Source organism: Lepisma saccharinum, chromosome 1, assembly GCF_977018435.1.
Source record: "Lepisma saccharinum chromosome 1, izLepSacc3.1, whole genome shotgun sequence".
Taxonomy (NCBI): Eukaryota; Metazoa; Arthropoda; class Insecta; order Zygentoma; family Lepismatidae; genus Lepisma; species Lepisma saccharinum.
Genome location: NC_139229.1, coordinates 101444697 through 101466141, shown reverse-complemented (window position 1 = coordinate 101466141; position 21445 = coordinate 101444697). Strand labels below are relative to the sequence as shown.

Sequence of the window (21445 nt, the reverse complement as noted above, 5' to 3'; positions counted from 1 at the left end):
ATATGCAATCAGCAGATATGGGAATGTTGAATATCTGCAACATTTATCTTCTCGACTGTGTGGAAAACATGGCAGGACTCTCCATATCTTCCACCTGAGGGTAATCTCTCTGGCTGAGTTTTTCACCTGTCACTGTTACGTGGAGCAAGGATCTTGCTTCACACGTCGCCATTTCTCTTAGTTCATTCTGGAAAGAAAGAACGAAACAGCTATCATGAGTAGACCTCGGAATTTTAAATTCTGGAAAGTGTGCTTTTAGCTTCCTAAAATAGGCTCGAAAAGTACTAAAATATGTTTTTAAAATCCTAAAATAAGTTCTAAAAATCTTAAAATAGATTCTAAAAATTTTAAAATAGGTTCTAAAAGTCTTAAATTAAATTTGAAAAATCCGGAAGTTGGTTCTAAAAAACTTGTAATCGTTCAAAATTCCTGAAAAGTACTGATTAGGTACAATCGTTAAAAACAAAATGTCAAAACAACCTTAAGAAATTTTAATAGGTGTATACATAATAACCAAATATTAATTTCTTAACCAAATTTTCATTTGTATACATCATTTTGAAAACTACTCACAAATTATTGTAATACTATACTTGTGCTGTTAGCAAAAGTTACTTGTTTAATGAAAAATGAATTTGTCATTGAATTTTTCGACACCAGAGTAAATACCTCTGCGTGATATAAAAATTCTGCGAAACCTAAAAAAGTATATGAAAACCTAAAAAAAAAGGTTCGATTTAGGCACATAAATCTAAAATAGGTTCTAACAAGCAAAATAGGTTATTTTAGGCACTGTAAAACATCATTAGTTGTTTTGTTTTTTAATGAATCGTAGACATATACTGTTCTTTGTTATTTACCTGCAAAGGGAAAAAATAGGTTAAAAACTTAAAATCAGAGGTCTAGTAATGAGTCAAGCAGCTTTATGAGTTTAACTTCAGCAGCAATGTGATAAAAACGACCATAGTTAGGTTTAGTAAATAAGGTTTAATGCACTGCTCGAGATTTTGAAGGGTTATCCTTTGAGTTGTCAGAGTTTACTTTTGGGCATTGGGTTAGGCTATAAGAATAGATCAGCTCCAAAGTATTGTGATACTCTATTCATGAAGTAAGGCTTGTACACAATTGAGTGGCTTGAGCGTCAGTTCCATTGAACATTTATGGAGTGATGGCTTCAAAACTCTAGGGTGATGGAATGTGTGCAACGTGCTCACGCACGCTCATCATACTTTCACTTAACGTTGCGACGCCATAGCCCAAAGATATGGAATTACATTCTATGAATAGATGTAATGAAACGTTATTTGCTCATGTATTGTGATAATCTTTGTAAATATTTACTGTGATAATCTTTACAAAGATTATCACAGTAACCTGAATGTAACATTGAAATTTATTGTGTGTAACTTGCAATGCCTTTAGTTTCTATGTGTTTTCATTGTTTTCAAACCACTCGCATAGATCAACAATTTTGCGTGTGTGAAGCATGAAGTGTGTTGAAGTTACAGTTGAAATAAATCCACTTCTTCCCCAATTTCTGACAATCGCCGACTTTTGACAACACTTGGAAGAAAAAAATCAAAATCAATTTGATCACATTATTATAATTAAATTTCGATCTTACCGTCAACACTTTCTCCACTCTGTGCAAAACCGCTTTTGCCATCGCGAAACAGTCATTTCTTTCATGTAACGACCTCTTCCCAGCTGTCCAATCACGAGAGAATGTAACCTGCAATGAAAAACATGAATGTGAAGCATAGATAGATCTGTAGAACGTGAGAAATACCGATATTCCAGCACATCTGGTGGCTTGGACAGATTGACAGATTTAGGAATAGTTAAAAGTTCGTGTCACATGATATTCAAATTTCGTACATGTTTCCCTTGTTTAATGGAAATGCCTGTAGAGGTCAACCTCGTCGTATCTTTTGTGTTGTTCATATCAATTGCCATGATGGTCGCAGTGGTCTATTCGTGATTAAAATTGACCGATATGCCATCTGATGAGATTTTCAGGAAGTATACTCTAAGTAGGATACGTTGTGTTGAAGTCGTTTAAAGTATGGGGAATATGCGAGAGAGTAAGGTCTACTGTTCAGTTTTTTTTTTTTTTTTTTTTTTTTTTCTCTAAATCGTTTTATGGGTCAGAACAAATTAAAAGTTTTCATGTGTTTCCACCCCGTGGAATCAACAAAATGAAATTTGTTAATAAATCAGGGAAAACGTAATTGACAGAAGATTGGTATGAGGGATATAACACACTGTAATTCGGCAAGGAAATTACGAAGAATGTACGAGTCTGCTTACTTTATTTTTCGAGAGATAAATATATATTACCATGAAAGTAAAGTTTTAAATAGCTTTTTTTTCCCCCGAAAAATCATGAAGCGTCTTACCCAATGCGTCAGTGGCGTACGCAAGGGGGCGTTACCGGGTTTAACCCCCCCCCCCTTGAGCTTTTGAAATATTATGGAAAATGCTGTAGAAAAAAATTAAAAGTGGCTAATTTATCACAGTTAAAGATTTGCGCGACTCCCTGAATGAGTTTCATATTTCGATTATTTCAATAAATTTAATATATTTGCTTGTTTTATGGATTTTCTTCACACTTAAAATGTCTCACTTATCATATACAAATAACCGTTGACTAGACAATTATTTTGTAACAAAGAAACAAAAGAAATGTAATATTTTTTATATCTTTCATAAATAGCAGCTGCATTAGTAGTAATTATTAGTAGTAATTAAATTAATTAATTATTATTATTAATTAATTAAAGTATAATAAAACAATGGTAATGTGAATTTGTAGAAAGTTTTCGAAATAACACCCCCCTTGATGAAATCCTGCGTACGCTACTGCAATGCGTCCATGTATTACCGGTATTACGTGTGTGTGAAATTTGGAACAGGTGCAAGTCGATTAAGAGAGAAGATGAAAATAGTTTGAGAATGAATTAATGTCAAATGTAACCAGAAAAAAAGTGGACATGCTAATCTTGCCGTTTCATTCGGTACGATGTCCTTTTTCAGTGAGTAAGCCTGGTCATGAAATCGTGAATATTATTATTAAACCAGCCTTTCTCTTTCGAGAAGGAACTCCAACGATATGTTTGCAATTTTCTCCTGTGCCAGCTTTTCAAGTACAGGTTAATTTCAATTCCTTTATTTTCAAATAATTTCCGAGAACCCCAGTTACAACATAACGTGCAGATGATACAGCACTGCTTTGGACAACCAGTGCGTATAGTTTCGTCTGCATTTTCCGTGTTATTTTTGCCTATCATAATTAAATGCTTCGTTCTCAGTACAGCTTCACTTTTGTTAGAGTACCTGGAATTCACAACGCATTCGCAATATTTAAAAATAATGCGTAATTTAAACGTTTTCTACCATACCAGTCATGACAACACGCTGCCAGTTTGTACTACTGCTGAATGTAAACAAAGATTTATCCTACTTAGATCGGCCATATTGGAAGCGACACTAGCGCTCAGGTGGTAATTTTAATCGCGAATAGTCTGTATGGCGTCTGACTGCCACGCAGGAAACCCGGGTTTGATTCCAGGGTTGGTAGTCTAAGGTCGGAATTTTTCCGGCTTGTTCAGGCATAAACCGGCTCTGAGGCTCACCCAGCCTCATATCAGTGGGGACTTGGGGGTAAAGGAGCGTGGTGCTACATGCACGGGGGACTTGACCTCATGATTGTTGCGATTCCGTGAGAAGCCATGGCAGAGTGCGGACGTTTCTGTCGAGTAGCGTTAAAATAATATTATTTCTGCTGAATTCGAAAGTAACTGCGTTGCGAGGGAAATTTCGGAATCTGTAGGCTGTAATAAGGAACACACGAAGTTTCAGGAAGAGGTGTTCAGAGAAATCTATGAAGAGATAGAAGTTCCCTCTGCAAATTGCATCGTGTCATGAAGACACATAGAGGGATATGGAGGTACGGCTCCACACATTTTCGATCTCGGCCATTTTTGGAGGTGATGTGATCAGCAGCACGGCCATTTTTACCCCCTCTCCAAAAGTTCCCATTTATTTGAGGCTGAATGAATCCTAGAATCGCTACTTGTGCAGAGACAAGACCAAAAAACTCCGACCTTAGACCATTCACCTCGGGAATCAAACCCGAACCTGCTGCTTGACAGTCAGACGTCCCACCGGCTGGATCACCGCGGGTGTATTTACACAAACTACTTTTCTTTGTTAAATGAAATTCTAGTTGAGGATACAAATGCGTTCACTGTTCGTGGGTCACCCTGTAACTTTCTACTTGTGTGAAATAATGATGAAGCATGATTCTTTGAGGATTCTTTTTTTTTTTTTTTTTTGTATTTTCTGCCTGGGTACGGTTGTTGCTTTGTGTGTCCCTACGCATGGACGTCCGCAGGATTTTTTCCAGGGAGGTGCAAAGAAGGCACATTTTCTCCAAAAATAGTGTCGTTCCCTAAAAAAAATTGCTTAAATTTGAATTTATCATGTTCATGCAATAATTAACACACATTATTGTGGCTAAAATGAAATTATGTGTAAGAAATACATAATTTTTGGTTGACTTTCATTTTCCAGGGGGGGGGAGGCACGGCCCCCTTTCCCCCATTCCGGACGCCCATGTCACTACGTCATATTCATCTAATCACCGCCCCCCCGTCGTCGCAACAAAGAAAAGCGACTAAAATAAGAATATACAAACACACATCAGGCGGCAACAAAGGCAGGTCACGAATTTATGTATATACAATCACCGGCAAAAATATTACCTAGATCCTGAAATACAGTGCGTCCATTTCGATCTGCAGCCGAGAGATCGGGAGAAACGTGGCGGGCGGCGCTGACGGAGATGCCGACATTTGAGGCCTGTAATGCCCGCTTATTTTTGTGGACATCTTGCAAAACTAGCACTAACCTGTGTTATAACACGCAAAAGTTCTTCTGTAATTCTTCCAAGTTCCACCCTTATATACACAAATAAATACGCTTTAGAAATTATATTAAGAGCCACAGATAATACTCTGTAAAACATTTTAATCATAGTTTTCACCAGTAACGTCCTGCTTAAGTTTATATCCTTGAAAGAGTTTTGTGTCGATGGGGATCGTTTGGAGGTTTCGAATGTGCAACACTGTATCAAGATTACGCTGCAGACGAACCGTTAAAAGCTAATGGTGTTCGTGAGCTTCCTTGCAATCCGAAATCTCCTAGCTCAAGTTTTTTGTTCCTTCGCGACTACAGAGCTGTGAATATAGTGGCAGGCAGATGTAAACCAAGAGCGTGTTAATTTCGTACTGTGCGTAAGAGTGTTATTCTTGGTTACTTGCCGTTACTTGTTTGTGTTATTGCAGTGTGTATGTGTGTTGTGTCAGTCAGACGATTGGAATGCCAGCCGCAAGGTTCACGTTAGAACAAAGATTTTTTATGTATGACACTTACGTGAAAACAGACTCGTGTCGAGACGTGTGTAGGCAATTTGTACAGAAATTCCCAGGCGTTTCACCTCCACATAGAGATACGGTTAGACGTCTTGTCCTTAAATTACGAGAAACTGGATCGTTACATTTTAAAACACCTAAGCAAAAACGACGGATTCTAACCGAAGCAAAACTCGATGAAATTGGTGCAGCGTTAGAACCTTCTCCAAACAAACCTCTACGCCGTGTTTCACAGGAGATGGGCGTGTCAAAATCATCAGCACATACAGCCACTAAAAGACAATATAAGGGCAGAACTAGGAAGAATTACGGAAGAAGAACTTTTGCGTGTGAATCAAAATTTCATCAAACGATGCCAGGAATGTGTAAATGTAGGTGGACATCACTTTGAACAACTCTTATAACACAGGTTAGTGCTAGTTTTGCAATATTTATATAAATGTCTGCATATGTCCATAAAAATATGCGGGCATTACAGGCCGCAAATGTCGGCACCTCCGTCAGCGCCGCCCGCCACGTTTCTCCCGATCTCTCGGCTGCAGATCGAAATGGACGCACGGTACTTCATAAGGGGGGAACCCCCGAATGTATCCTAACCTCCACCCGCATACATTCGAGGGTATGCGCATGTCCCAGTGCCTCTGTGAAAAAAACTGGGACGGCAGTTGCTCGTTTTACGGTTCCCCCGTTATTGTTACGCTCCATTACTTTATTTGAAATTTGCATTTTACATAAATCTGGAAATAAAAATTTGACAATTACAATAATATTTAATAACATAATATATAACAAATATAATTGGACGCACGGTACTAGGTACTAGGGGTCTCCACATTTTGTTATGAGTGTTGCCTAACTCTGCGGCGATGAGTGAACAGCATATCTTAAATAGTAAGTTCGGTCATCGCCGTAGAGTTAGGCAACACACATAATGCAGTGCAGGGAAGCGAATATTTCAGGATATATATGGCATTTTTATTGCTGGTGAGTGTACGCTCAGAATAGTGAAAAGTAACGTTACCTGAGCGTCGGCTGGTCCAAATATACTTGACGCTGCGACGAACAGCAGAGAGATGAACACGAACGGATTGACAACGAGCCTGAAAAGAGAAATGAGGTGGCGTTACTGAATTATTTTCTTAATGCCTTCTCTTCCTATAAGTAGGGATGCATCTTATTATTGAAGACATGGGGAACTTTTTACAAGTTGTCAGCGTGATGTGTTGACGTCATGGTTACGTGTCAGAAGAAATAAATGTTTTAAATGAGTGATGAATGAAAATAGTGAGAAAGGAAGAAAGAGGAAGAGAAATAGGAAAACGTGGAAGAACGAGAGAGATAGGAAGAGAGAAGGCAAAAGAGAATAAAGAAAGGAAAGGAGAGGGAAAGAGAAGATGAGAACAAGGAAGAAAGGGGAGAAAGAGACTGAAAGAAAGAAGAGAAATTGAGAGAAAATACACAGAGAAAGGGAGGAACGGAGAAATAAAGAGAAGGGCAAAGAAAGAAAGGTGAGGAAATAGAAAAGAAACGAGAGAGGGGGGGAAGTAAACGGAAGAAAAATAAACGTTAGAGAACACCTTTTTTTATCCTGGTTCAAGAGCTACGTTTATGTAGACGAAATATAAAATTAAAATTGTAAGCTTTCCTTACCATTCATGAAACTACCATTTCACTGTGGAGCAAGGCCGCACATAAAGGTGGCGAATGGGAGGAGCAAAGCAGTGCGCGCTGCTGCAAACTGCCTGTAGCTGCAGTCGCGTTTTCCCCTCCATGCTCTCATTTCCTCTCACAAGTTCATTAGCAGTGTGTTGTCAAGTCAGCTTGCTCCAGAGAATCCCCGAACTGAGTGAAGTATAATAACTGAACTTGTATGATAGTTATTCCTATAATAAAATTTCGGTTGCGTCACCACTAAAGTCAACGAGCAACTTGAGACAACTCGTTGGCTTACAAGGGAGCAGATTATGTACAGGTCAGTTAAAGCGCAGTGTGGCCAGTTCCTAATAAGGAAATTGAGATCCATCTCGGTAGATGACAGAACTGCTGCTATAGGGTCTAATTTCCTCTTTGTTCGACGTCATCTCGCGGTAAAGGCTCATTTCCTGTTTGAAAAGTAATCAGAGGTGTGGTGTTTTAATTTGCAGTCGCTGATAATTGCTTCGTTAGCTGGTTCTGCGTCGTTCCCCTTTGAACGCAATAATATACACAATTATTCTTTTAGAGAACTTGGACTTTACATCCCACGTTAAGTCATGTTGTTTACACCGATTCGTAGGTAACTGGAAAGTAGGCGCAGTTATAAGTTCAACAGCTTCTTATAAGAACTTAAAAACTTGTACCATAGGCGTGAGCAGAACATTTGAATGGGGGGGGGGGGGCAAAAACATTGATGAAAGTTCAATTGGAGAAAGAAAAGCTCATTTCATCTCACTGTTTTATTTAATTGATGGGTACGGAACAGGTGCGTATATAGTGTGTGGATGAACCCGTCGAAAATCACTGTATTAGAAGAATTCAAACTTCCGTGGCACTAATGTTCTTTGCCCCTTTCTATATTTCCCCCCTCTGTGGTACAGAGACTAATTTACACATAAACATGTTCGTACAATAGACTCAAAACAACTACACATAATTTATTCCTTTCAACAGTGACGGCTACCAGAAGAGCGTGGGGGCAGTTGCCCCCCCCCCACTTTTTGCACCCGCACTACGTCTACAAAGACAAAGTAAACTGTACTTGCCCCCCCCCCCCACTTGTCAGCCAATCGCCGCTACTGATTTCCAATGAATGGGTAAGTTATTCTGCAAACACACAGAGAGGTAACACAAGCAACGATAAAGTGTGTGGGATTGTTAGTAACATGAAATTTGCTAGAGAACGAATTCGGATAGTTCAGTTAGGAAATAATGCACTTTCCGAGACTAGGGCGCCATTACCATATATTACCTATTAAGAAATCTACAAGAACAGCTTCTTCGCTCGAGGGAATAACTCTCGAACAGGCAAAACGAGCGGTATGCACTCGAAGCCAAGTTGTACACGTATAACCGTAATTTGCCTGTGGAAGTGGACCCTCAAATATGGATTGTGAAGTGAAAGACGCAGTAAAATTGAAGTTACTCTGTAAAATTAGGGGAGTTACTTTTACAGGTATGTATGCAAATGATGCAACCTTATTGACAAATAATTATTTTACATTATCTTGCACACACATATGTCGGGACCCATTGATTCGAATGAGACTTTGGTACGAGCAGTTACGGGTTCGAGGACGTATTTAGGGGGGGGGTCGGGGGGTCCGGACCCCCCCGAAAGATTTATCAAGTACTAAAATTAAATAATGAAAAATATATTATTTTAGCCTTTGTTGAATAATTTTCTCTGAACTTATTGGAAGACAAGGATTATATTGGCATTATACGGCTTTGAATGACATTACAAAGAAGATTTATGTACACTACTACTCAAAATAATATGCATAAAATATTAATCAGAAACTTACTTTTCTCCAACTACATGTTAACATTATTTTTGTTATTCGATAAATATTCAATTATTCATCTATTTGACAATTTCATTGCCAGGGCACTTGTTTTATGCAAATTATTCCGATCTTAACTACAGGTAAGCTACGTAATGAATATGCGCTCTTATATGTCTATTCTTATACAGTCTTTTTATCTATTCGTGTAGTAATATATTATTAATTTATGTTGCGGGACCGGAATCTTTTTTCTCGCACAATTTAAATTCGGTCCAAGTGGCGTATCGTTTCATTGAAAAAGGTTCCTGGACCGCATTAAAATTCATCCGGAAAAAAGGTTCCTGGACCGAATTGAAATACTTTACAGATAAAAAGGTTCATTACGGTCCAGAACCCAGTTACACTTGCTGATTTTCTCTCCTGGACCGGAATTGAATTTAAATTCCTGGACCTTTAACAACCCTGCCCGAGACCCCTGGCGTCGGGGCGCGCTATGCTAACCACTTCGTTACTATGGTCGGCGGTGGTGTTACTATGAATGTAACAGGTTAAGGCCCTTACTCATGCATTATGCCCTCAGCCCTAGTAAAACCAGTGTACAGGAAAAGACGAACACACAAAGAGAAGAGGTGAAGAGGAAGGATACCAAGTGACTCTTGTAATTGCATTCTTTGAACAGTCGTGTATGGGGGCTATTCACCGGATGTTTACATTTCTGTGCTTCCTTGGCGCGGGCGGCACTTCCGGTTTTGAAAAGAATAACATTGATTTCAAAGATATAAAGGCAGTGTCTAAGAAAAGGCGACAATCTCTGATGGCTTCTGGTTTCAACAACATAAAGTTGTTCTCAGGTATCTATGCATCGTTTTCAGACAGCCCGATACGGAAAAGTCAGTGGATTTAGGCAGTAAAGCGAAAAGATTGGACACAAACACGAGGGAGTAGGCTCTGCAGTCGGTACTTAATCAAATCAAATGAAGATATTTTACGTGTTTCGAAAATTGAAGGGTTTGCTGCAAAAAGGAGGTAGCTCCACTTTTGGAGGTTTTAGTGTTGTGTACCTTATGGTGTGCAATAAACCCGCCGCTTTCAGTTGGTGCAAGAAACGTGTAGCTCGAAGCGGTATTTCTCGCATTATTCACGAGATGGAGCCGACTGTCGTTTTCGTTTGGTGCAAGAAGGAGGTAACTCCTTCGAGCTGCCTGCGTTTGTTCCAAATACCTGGTATTGTTGGTTGACATGAAGGGTAGATGTTAGGTATCTGTTCTAACTTTATTATAGAGCTGTATTCTTATCTATGTCCAATACAACATTACACATGGTATCACTTGTTTGCACCAATCTTTTCCCTAGAAATCAGAAGATCATCCGTTTTGTGGCAACAAAGAGGTAGCTCAATCGGTCATCTAGAACATATGTTTTGGATGAAGATATTGTCGCCATTCTGAAGGAAGACTTACAGAATGTATTCATTGTATTGAAACAACTATTGTGTTACTTTACAGATAAAAAGGTCCAAAACCCATTTACGCTTCCTGATTTTCTCTCCTGGACCGGAATTGAATTTATTTAAAATTCCTGGACCTTTAACAACCCTGGTTTAAACCACCAAACAGATTTTATCAAATTATTCAACTAGTCTCTTTTAATTTTTTTTAAAAAATCAAGCTTTCATTTTAAGGGTGGATATTATTTTTAGATCCTTTTTTTAGATTTTTTAGGTTCTCAACTTCCGAGTCCTAGTTATGAATAACTTTAAGGACACAAGACTATCCGAATTTAGTTTACCATTTCCTTACATTAATCAATTTGGTTATTTGATTAGATTCCGAAAGTAAGGTCTCGTATTAGCAGGGACAGACCCTTCTTTTGAGCCTTTGTCCAGATTTTTTTAACGTAGAACAGGACGCCGAAATGTTACTTTTTTGTTACAATGACTTTAATTAGATTTCAAACTTAAGCATTTATGACAAAACAATTTTTTTAAATTAAAATGTGTACATTTTACCGTCAGTTTTATCCCGTTTTTCCCTCACGAAAATAATGAAAAACTCCTAGTTTTGTTGTTTTACAAATTTGGTCACCTTATCTTAAGAAAATGTGTTTCTTTTTACGGTTTGACACCATTCTCTACATCATATCTCTGTGCACAATGAGAGGAAAAAAACGACTTGTGTTAATGCTGCATTACAGCAATTCTCCCATGGGAAGTCCACACTAGAGATGGCCAAACGGATCCGGATCCGTTCGGATCCGGGTCCGAAATACCGGATCCGATAGTTCTGGAACCGGATCCGAAAATCCGGATCCGGATCCGATAGTTTCGTATCTCAATACAATTATAATATTACCACACCTTAAAAGGCATTATGATCTTCGATTACAAAGAAATTTATCATTTGTTAGTCCTACAAGATTTCTTTTGAAGTGTTGTTCCTAAAATAATTTGCTGAATCCGGATCCGAAATTTTTTTGGATCCGGATCTGGCCATCCCTAGTCCACACAAGATTGTGTTCAATGTTTAACCTCCCTTGTGGTTAAAATGGTGTTGCTTTCAACGATTTATCTGTCTGATGACCGCACTCTGTATCGTCTCAACATCTTTTCTGCATTGCGGCTTGTGTGTGTATACTATCTGAAGTGATTGATGTGCAACATACACTCTCCTTGCCTTGTGCTGAATATTATTTATACTCTTGTGCTTTTTTAGTTAAAATTCGCCCGAAAATGCCACGCACTGCCGTTAGGGAAGTGCTGACATAAACTATTGTCTTGATTATTTTTTTTTATATTTAGCGTCGCTTTTGTACCATGTTTGGCAAACCACGACGATGAGGATGAGTTCCGGGCATCTCACTCGAAGGTAGACCCGGTAATATCCATTTCCTGTTGTAAATATTGGCAAGGATTTTGTTGACATTTGTACAGAATGCGAGTTCGTCCATGAGAAAGAAAGTAGAGGCGGCAACACTGAGCTCCGAAGCCGTGGAGGAAGGAAGTTGGCAACACGAACAGACACGGTTGGGCAATCGTGCTTTCACGTTGTTAGTCGTCGAAACATGCAACGTCGTGTTCAGTTGTGTTTGGAAGCTCAGGGAGGGCATTTCCAGCACCTCATGTGACACTCATTTCTGATACACATACAGGTATGCCATGCAATTGTTTTGTTTCCTCTTTTACCTTTTCGTTTAAACCAACATTTTCCGGGGCTACCTTCGAGTGGGTTACCCGTTATGATGATATTAATGGACTCACAAACATCATCCATGCTCAGGCAGGGATTTGAACTTGGGATGCAAGGGGTAACCCTTATTGAAGACACCAGAATGTCAACCTCCCTTCCACGTAGCACACCCTGGACTGCATTTTGCAGACTAGCCAGGGTATGGCGTCTGGACTCGCAGCCTCTAAGTTTTTGTATGATTTTCAGTGCATTTTATGCACAGAAAAGTTAATCGGGACTGGCCTACAGTTTAAAGTGGGATTCGAAGAATTATGTTCCTTGACCGGGACCCGGGACCTCTTCATTACAAGGCGAAGACGTTACCACCACGCTATCGGGAGGACCTAATCCTTTATGCTGTCCCTATATGTTTATGATTGTACCTTCATCCATTCATCGCGAGTAGCCAAAAGTGGCAGAAAAATGGAGCAATATAAAGGAATCGAACACGGGATCCCTGACGTCGAAGCTCGATGCTCTAACCACTTCGCCATGGCTAAACTATTGTAATATTTGAAACAATGAACATGTGCGAAACTGTCACGAAACCCCTGTCATATAAATCCCTCAAAGTGTACAGAACAATGTTCACGGACAGAGTAAGATACTCACCTGACCAACATTGTAGTGTGTTCTGTTTGATGACCTGAAGGTTCCTCGTGTAGTTTCCTGATTCGTCTGAGGATTTGGATATTCCATCCGCCTTTATATATCATATCCCCCTCATCTCCGCCTTCTTGTGAAGATCCCAGCATCCTCAATGGAGCTCCCGACCCACGCGTTCTCGTCGGAGGGAGGGAGGCGCCGCGGGACAATGCTTGTTGGACCGTTCAAACTTCATCCCCCCCCCCCCCCGCTGTTTACGATTATCCTTACGTGAGCTTTCGAAGCCTGTTCGGGAGTATTCGCTTTGCGAGGAAAGCACAGATCAAAGAGATTCGACAAGGGTTCTCCATATGCGAGAATAGGACGATTTTGTATTCTGCTGATGTGATTTATACGATTATTTTACGCCTTGAAATACTTATCTTGTAGAACTAGGTATATTAGTGAGAATTGTAGGATATGAAACAGAATTGTCCATTTGCTAATTCCATTATGTCTGAACGTGTTTCATTGTCTAGATTATGAGTGAGTCAAACTTATTTTTTAAATCACAATACTAAGACATCTGAAAAACCGATTTGCACTTAGTTTGTCGTAATTTACGTTTTACATTACTTTCAAAACAAATTAAGGCGCAAGGTACAGTTTCGTATAAGATGTCAGTCCCATAGCGAGGGGTAGGCTACATAAGAAGATCGCATATCTTGCACTACCAGTGTGTAATTAGAGATCGGTTAGTTCATTGAACTCTCCAGCCTAACTAGCCTCCCGGATGGCGCAGTGGTAGCGTCGTCGCCTTGTAATCAAGGGGTCCCGGGTTCGATACCCGGTGGAGGCACATAGTGGTTCGGGTTCCACTTTAAACTGTAGGTTCAGTCCCGATTAGCCTTACTGTGCATAAAGTGGACTTAAGACGACAATTCAATCAATCTCCAGCCTAACCATTGCCTGTTTTGGGAGAGCATGAATGGTTTTATAAGCTCTTGCCTTGACTCATCTAACCGAACAGGTCGTTAGGTGCCGGGCTTGCCCGAGTTGATAGCTTCCTGGAGATGAGGCCTGCTCGAAAAAGGTTTTATAAGGTAAATGGGGTAGGCTACGCGGGCTGAAGCCTAGGGCGCTATTCAAAGTGTCTTTAAGACGACAAAGTCAAATGCGACGGAGAAATTTGCACTTGGCAGAGGCACAAGGTGTTACTCTACCCTTTTTCACGATTTTGCTTCACTGAAAGCAAGAAAGATTACATTCTAATTATTTTCTTTTTGAGATGTCAGTAAGGTTTTATAAATATTTTGTATTTTGTTTGTAAATTCTAATCTAGTTTATAACAGGGCCTCCCCGTCGTCGCCTTGTAATCATGTAATCAAGGGGTCCCGGGTTCGATACCCAGTGGAGGTACATAGTGGTTCGGATCCCACTTTAAACTGTAGATCCAGTCCCGGTTAGCCTTACTGTGCATATAGTGGACTTAAAACAACTCAACTCATTTTGACAACGAAATTAATCCTGAGCAGCATTTGTGCCTGTAATATATGTTGACAGTACACGTAATATGTGTAAAAATTGGCTATTATGTTTTTTATAGTTCTATTACAATGATATAAACTAATGTAAAAGCATACAAACATAATTTTATCTTTAGGTTCTTATTCTATAGTGCACTAGTATTATATATAAAAAATATATTTAGGTATACAATCTAAATTTATTTTATGAAATTATTCCAACAGTATTTTGTTTTAACTTTACTTTCGAGGACCGTTGCCCTTTCAATATTTTGTAACTATTTGTTACAAAATGTGCATGTAAAGAATTTGGCTGCTATCCCCAACAGAGAAGAAGAAAATATGCTTTAACCTAAAAGAAACGTTTACATTTATTGGACTACATGTTGGATTCGGATGCGAGAAACACAACTGCTGGATTGTGGGGCTCGGGTGTAAGTGGCATTTTGGTTATTTTTAAGTTACAAATGAAAATGTGCCATCCTTCAACTTTCGAGTGAAATTGCCATGTCATACAACTTGCATTGGACTCAGTGAAGCCTTGTGAAATTGGTAAACACAACACGAGAACAATTTATCTACAGTATAGCTTCTAATAACCTTTTTTTAATGAACTATGTTTTACACTCGAGCCCTTCATTTGATATAGTTCACAGTAAAATATGGATGTAGTAATCTTGGTGATATTGAAACACGGCTATAGTGAACCTGAATCACTAACCTCGACGCAAAGAACATATATTTCGTTTAAAGTAAACTCTCGACTTCGGTTTTGTTGAACCTAAAACATGAAATATACATAAAAAATTGTCACTGTTAGTATCATAAGTACTTTTAAGTAGAGTACTTTGAAACAAAGCACCTTATATTATCTTCGACTTAAAATAAACTGGTTTCTGTCTATTTTTATTTTCATATATAATATTTGGTTTTAGTTAATAGATTGTCAGCAAACTACTTCTGCCTTAAGTTTTTGATTTATTTTTGTCGTTAAATAACCCTCTCCAGAATCGATTCAGTCTTTAACTTCTTCCTAGCTATAGTCCGTCACAGGGTTCCCTCATTACGCAATTTTTCATCTCCGCATCTCTTGTCTTTTCTAAACTTACAAACTGCTTATCAGCGACGTTTGCAGAATGATTTCAGTTACTTATACAAAATTGTGAATGGCAAAATCCGCTGCAACACACTCCTTGAGGAATTCCACTTTAGAGTACCTATGCGCACAACTCGCAATACAAGGTTATTTTATACAAAAAAACCTAGACTGGAAATTCAAAAAAGATCTCTCTTTTATAGACTTGCCACGCAATACAATGATCTCCCCTCAAATACTGATATATTTTCCTCCGAGTTTGCCTTTCGGTCTTCTATCAGAAGAAATACTTGTAATTAATATCAGATAGTGCCATCTCTTACTTATTTTTTTTATTCATTTGCTATTCACTTTTATGTTGTTTTGTTACTCTTAATTATTTCTTATTTATTTTTATTTATTTTATTTTATTTTTTTATCTTTATGCTTATTATAATTATTGTTTTCTCATTGTTGACAATTTCAGTGTAAAATGGCCACCTGTGCTGTATCTGAAATTTTCTCAAATAAATAAATAAATAAATTCGGGTTAAGAAAATGCATTTAGGTTTTTAGTGAACTTTGGATATAGTAAATCAATATTATGAATCCGTACGTGTTCATTAGAAGCGAAGTTGATTGTATTTCCGAATATTTATTTTAATTAAAATTTATTAGCCGATCAAAAATTATGAAGGGTTGCCTTTAAAGTATTTTGGGAAAAGGGCAGAAAATTCCTTGCTTTCCCAAAATGGAAGAATGTTACCGTCATGTTGCTACATGAGATGATTTTATTTTATAACTGACCAAATACATGGTAAACATGAGCTTGCATAAGTGCGAAAGGAAAATCGATAAGTCACGTTTTCGAGTTATCGACGAAATTTCGAGATTTATTTAGAGCGACAGGTGCTTCCCCGATTGCGCAGTGGTAGCGTGGTCGCCTTGTAATCAAGGGGTCCCGGGTTCGATGCCCGGTGGAGGCACATGGTGGTTCGGATCCCACTTTAAACTGTAGGTCCGGTCCCGATTAGCCTTACTGTGCATAAAGTGGACTTAAAACACCAAATCAATCAATCAATTTAGAACGACAGAAGAGATTAGAGTCGTTATGTGGGCATATACAAATACAAGCTGGCTTTGTGGGAATGCTGCTGGAATAGATTTGACTCGCAACTTGAAGCATGAAATTTTACCGGACTCTTTCCTACAGGGACGAATGCAAGACAAGAAAATACACGCAGCTTTTGATGTTTTAGGAATCAAGAAACTTCCCAAGTGACTGCTGTTTCCTGCTTTAGGTTCGAAAATATTACAAAGTTTCCTCGTGTGTCCTCAAAGGAGAGTATTTCTGATGTTTTGATCTGGGAGCGAACAGTTTCAGCGGAAGTAATGGTGGTCAGTTCCAATTTGTTTCAGTGCTATCCTACGAATCTCAGGAGATTTTATTCTCTGCTGTTTGAGAGCATCTGCTAGTATCTTCGACTGCTAATGTGTGTGTATGGGAGGGGGTAGAACTGATACGTTTCTTGAATTGCCATACGGAATATTAATCAAATCAGAATGTTACTTGTTACAATGTTTTGCGTAGTACTGAGGTGGTCACTTTAAAATATACCACCCAAAGTTATATTGAGAGAAAATGAATGATAAAGGAGTTACAAGAGGATGAAGAGGGAAAAGGGAAAGAGGGAAAACTAGAAAGAAGGGAGAGAGAGAAGAGTGAAGGAGTAAGATGTGGATAAAGAGAGAGGCAGCTCCGCGGAGGGAAGCGAAAAGAGGGAGAAAGAGAAAAGATAAATGACTGAGAGAGAGGAGAGGAAGAAAGGAATGGGCAAAGAGAATGTGGAAGAGAAAGGAAAGGGAGAAACATAAATTAAGAGACAGGGAAATGAAGAAAAGAAGAATGAAGATGAAAAGGAGAAAGAATAAAGAGACAGGGAAATAGAGGAAAAGGAGAATGAAGATGGAAAGTAGAAAGGGAAATGATGAGGAAAAGGAGAATGAAGGTGGAAAGGAGAAAAATAGAGAAGGGAAATAAAGAGTAAAAGGAGAAAGAAAAATGAAGGGAAACAGAAATGAAGAGAAAAGGAGAAAGACAAGGAAAGGAGGAGGTGTGAATGAGAGAAAAATGGGGAGACTGCGTGAGTGGAAGATAAATTTTTCTACTATAAAAAAATATGCAAATGAAATGAAAATTTCCAACAGATCTCACATCACTAAAGCGTGCATTTCATTCCTGTTCTGAAGAACATATCGCACAATAACTCTAAAAATATAAATTTATATTTTGAGTTTCCTGTTCTACAAAGTCACAAACGATATCAGATACACACCCTATCTCTGCTATATTGCGAATTTGTTCATTTACCGTGTCACCAAGATTCGGCGAAAAGACTAATTTTCGTGCTTATTTCTCGTTGACTTATCTGTTCCATATTGCGCCCTCCAGAAATCCTCACCTACGTAAAAACCAAAGCAACCTGGTTAACATTGCATAGCCTCAAACCCAAACGTTCCTTGTGAACGTGTCTTCTACATGGCAAGCACTTTGGAAAGGAATCAACAGTGGAATTTGTCTTTATTGTATACAGTCAATAAGATACACGCTCTACGAAGGCTAAAAACATGCAACAAACGCCCACAACAAAACCAAGAATGTTGTCTTTCTCTGGTAAAGTGCATTTCCCTCAGATAACTCATGAGAATTGTTTATTTGCTGCATATGTCGATACGAGGGTACGGCTACAAGAATACATGGTTTAATATGCAAGATACTTGGTTGTGAAGCTAATGTCGCATGTCTGTATTACACAAGCTCGCGTATACTCCCCCACAAGTCTGACAGAGTGGAAGGGAAGAGTTAGTCAGAAATAGTGTTTTCATTTGCTAGAATATTTTCCTTGGGAAAAAGTCTGGAAGCAGAGAGGCAAGATTAAAAAATTAATATTTTTACTGGATTATACCAACCTCTCTTCCGCGTACACTCTGTTTCGGGAATCTGAGGAGCAAGGCCGCGCATAACGGTAGAGAAGGGGAGAAAGCGAGTGGAGCAAAGCAGTTAATGCTGCTGCAAACGGCTGTTAGCTGCAGTCGCGTTTTTTTCTCTCCATGCATTCACCTCACTTCACCCTGAACTGCATTCTTGCTGACTAACGATGCTCTGGTTCCTGGACTCTCACTCAGCATAATCCTCTGTGAGACTTGTCCATGTGCGTTTCTCCCTTCATCTCATTATATAATCCAGATCGTCGCGATTAACCAGAAGTGGCAGAAAAAGCGACTTAAACTAAATCAATCAACTCTTTTTTTTCCTCCTCCCCCTTTCCCTGTCACACACACTGGTGTTTATAAGTTAATAAACTGAAAAACATATTCCAGATGTAACACTAAAAACCTGAAAAAAGTTACAAGCCTGGCAGAAGGTTGCGTGTGTGACGTCATGACATCTCTTGTGCTAGGCTTCAGAATTTGTATTCTCTTCTGTAAAGATACGATTTGCTTTAACAATTTATGTGAGACAATTAACATAATACGGCGTTCGTTTAATTATACTTTCCAACAGGTCATGGAAATAAACCATATGAATTTTGCAATCCGTTGCCGCGTCAGCACATATGTGTTCCATCAACGGCCTACTTCTGATGACGTAATATGTAAGAGAATAGTTTGGGTATCCAAAATCATACATCATATTGTGGACTTGCTGGCACCAAGAAAGCAGAACTTCTTTTAATGAAATCTTGTGAGAGCTATCTACGTATATATCTGGTATATTTGTTATCCTTGACTTTGTTGGGAAGTATTTGTGTATACATAAAGGAATTTGATGCGATTCAACTTTGTGCGACACCATTATAACACCGATTCTTAGAAGACCTTTCATCTTTTCTGTGGAAAGAATTGACAGCTGACGACACGAAAAGCTCTTCGATTGAGAGAATGTGTTCTCATGGTAACGTTGAGGAATTTGAGGTCACCCTCAAATGTTGGATTGCAGCCGTTGGAACTTCAGAATTTGATATTTGTCTGGACATAAATCTGAATTTACATCACAGCCGAGTTATTTCGGGTGCCTAATGGAGCCATTCCAGCGTTACGTATGTGACATTTTACATAAACAATTTAAGGTTCTTGATTAAAACATTCGCAATTAACTGATTTCATAGAATTATGAAGTACTTTGTGGTGTCGGCTAACAAGTGAAAAAAGTGAGTGTGATGGCATAGGCTGAATGTGAAAAGCATCAACAAAAGTGCGTTACGCTTTAAAAATGTAGCAAAATTCGTGTGGGAAACGCACTCCATGTGGGCCAATCACGTCGCCTCCTTCCTAGCCGGGCACAGCTAAGGATACCGATGGTAGTTGAGTTTTTAAGTTCACTTTATACACAGATAGGGTAATCGTTACTGGACCTACACTAGGAGAACTAAATGCATCATATCGATTGATGCACCACCAGAATGCATCGATTGATGAGCCAATCAGATTCGCATTTGGGTGCATTTTTGTATGTCGTGAAAGAAACATCAAAGTGCATCATTTGATTCAAGTGAGGATTTCTTTCAGTCGAGATGCACTCCAATGCATCAGTTGATGCGTTTTGATGCACCGTCTTGCATCATCAAGAGAGATGCAGGAATGTGCATAAAAAAAAATTAAAAATTTAAAAAATGAGGTGTAATGTACCTATGAACCCTTTAGTTCCTACGCCACTGAATAACTCTTCACAGATTGTGTAAGTGTGTTGACACCCCTCCGTCAATATCCACTAAGGCCTCACCGTCTAAAGAGGTGAACGCGTAAGAGGGGAATTAAGCGCATGGAGGGGCAAATGCGGCTGCAGCAGCGTGCACTGCTTTGCTCCGCCAGCTCGATTTCCCCCCTTCTCTACCGTTATGCGGGACTTTGCTCCACAGATTCTCGACATAGAACGCAACTAACCTTCTACAAAAAAAAAGTTTGGTCTTTTCTGCTTCTACCCACTTTTATGGCGACCATGAAGTTTTCCTCATCTCTAAATCCACCTTATCTTTTTCATATGTTACACATTACACATGCGGAAAGAATTTCAGCTACGTGCCTGGCTGGAACATGCATATGCATTTGTTTACCGAGCGTGTTTGAAGGCAATTTTCAACCCCGTTAAATTTCCTCCCCAACCCTTGTTTCGCTCGAAATCGCAAGTTAACTTCCTGATGGTGTTCATAATCTGTGAAGCGAAATAACTCAATTAGTTGATCAATATACTTTTTATCTTCCTTTCAAATAGACAGTGGATTGCCTAACCTACACGGAGGCGTACCCGGGTCGTCAATATTATTATGCATGCATGATACGTTAGCATTTGATTGGTTAGCATGCTCACTGATCGGAATTTTCCGCTTTTTGAACCACGTCTCGAAGAGGGATTTTCTTGCAAAATTTTGTGGTATTCGTCGTTGAATGTTATAAGTAGGAGCATGCATATTTAGTTTTTGACGAAAACATGAAATGACACATTGTAATCTTAATGTTTCATGTTTTTGAAAGGTGTGAGGAGCACTTTGATACCATGTTTTGTCACGAAATGAACTGCAAAATGCGAAATAAGCTCTTAAACACGAAATTTAGAGTTTATTTACCAACGTGACAACTTTGAGGTCTAAATTATCCTGCGAGTTATGCAAATCTCGGAAAATTGATCAATCCTGCTGTAAGTATTTGAGAAGCAAAAATGGACACCTTCACACAGGAATAAACTTAATACTCTGATAACTATATAAATGTGCTGTTAGAACTGAAATGTTATTTTTGTGTAATAATTATAGTTTTTACATCCAAATTAGGTTTCTAATCACCAGTTTAACCCCGAAATTCAATTTTATATACTGTTTTGAACCCGAAATATGGCCAGTTGTTGTACCGAAAACTTGATCTTTTATTCACCATAAATACGTGGCTCTAGTTACAGGTAAATTAGCCTCATGTATTGTTCAAATAATGGCAGATTTCACATTTTTGTAAAGTGGTAAGATTCACCAAAAATATGTAATATGTATATGCTCTGCTGGAGGATTTTTTGTGGGAGGGGGTAGTGCCTTTTTTATACAAAGAACCTTGTGCTAATCATGTG

The 21445-nt window shown here is 38.8% G+C and overlaps 2 protein-coding genes across 2 annotated transcripts in view; one reads left to right on the top strand and one right to left on the bottom strand.

Moving 5' to 3' along the window:
• LOC145985499 (alpha-L-fucosidase-like) overlaps window positions 1–21445 on the top strand; it is a 75248-nt gene that overhangs the window by 6374 nt on the left and 47429 nt on the right. The window lies entirely within an intron of this gene.
• On the bottom strand, window positions 44–12899 carry LOC145984575 (uncharacterized). The gene is made up of 4 exons (XM_083118216.1): window positions 12757–12899; window positions 6457–6535; window positions 1625–1732; window positions 44–187 (listed from the first exon to the last, which is right to left on the bottom strand). The coding sequence occupies exons 1-4, from the start codon at window positions 12897–12899 to the stop codon at window positions 44–46; spliced, it is 474 nt and encodes a 157-aa protein (XP_082974342.1).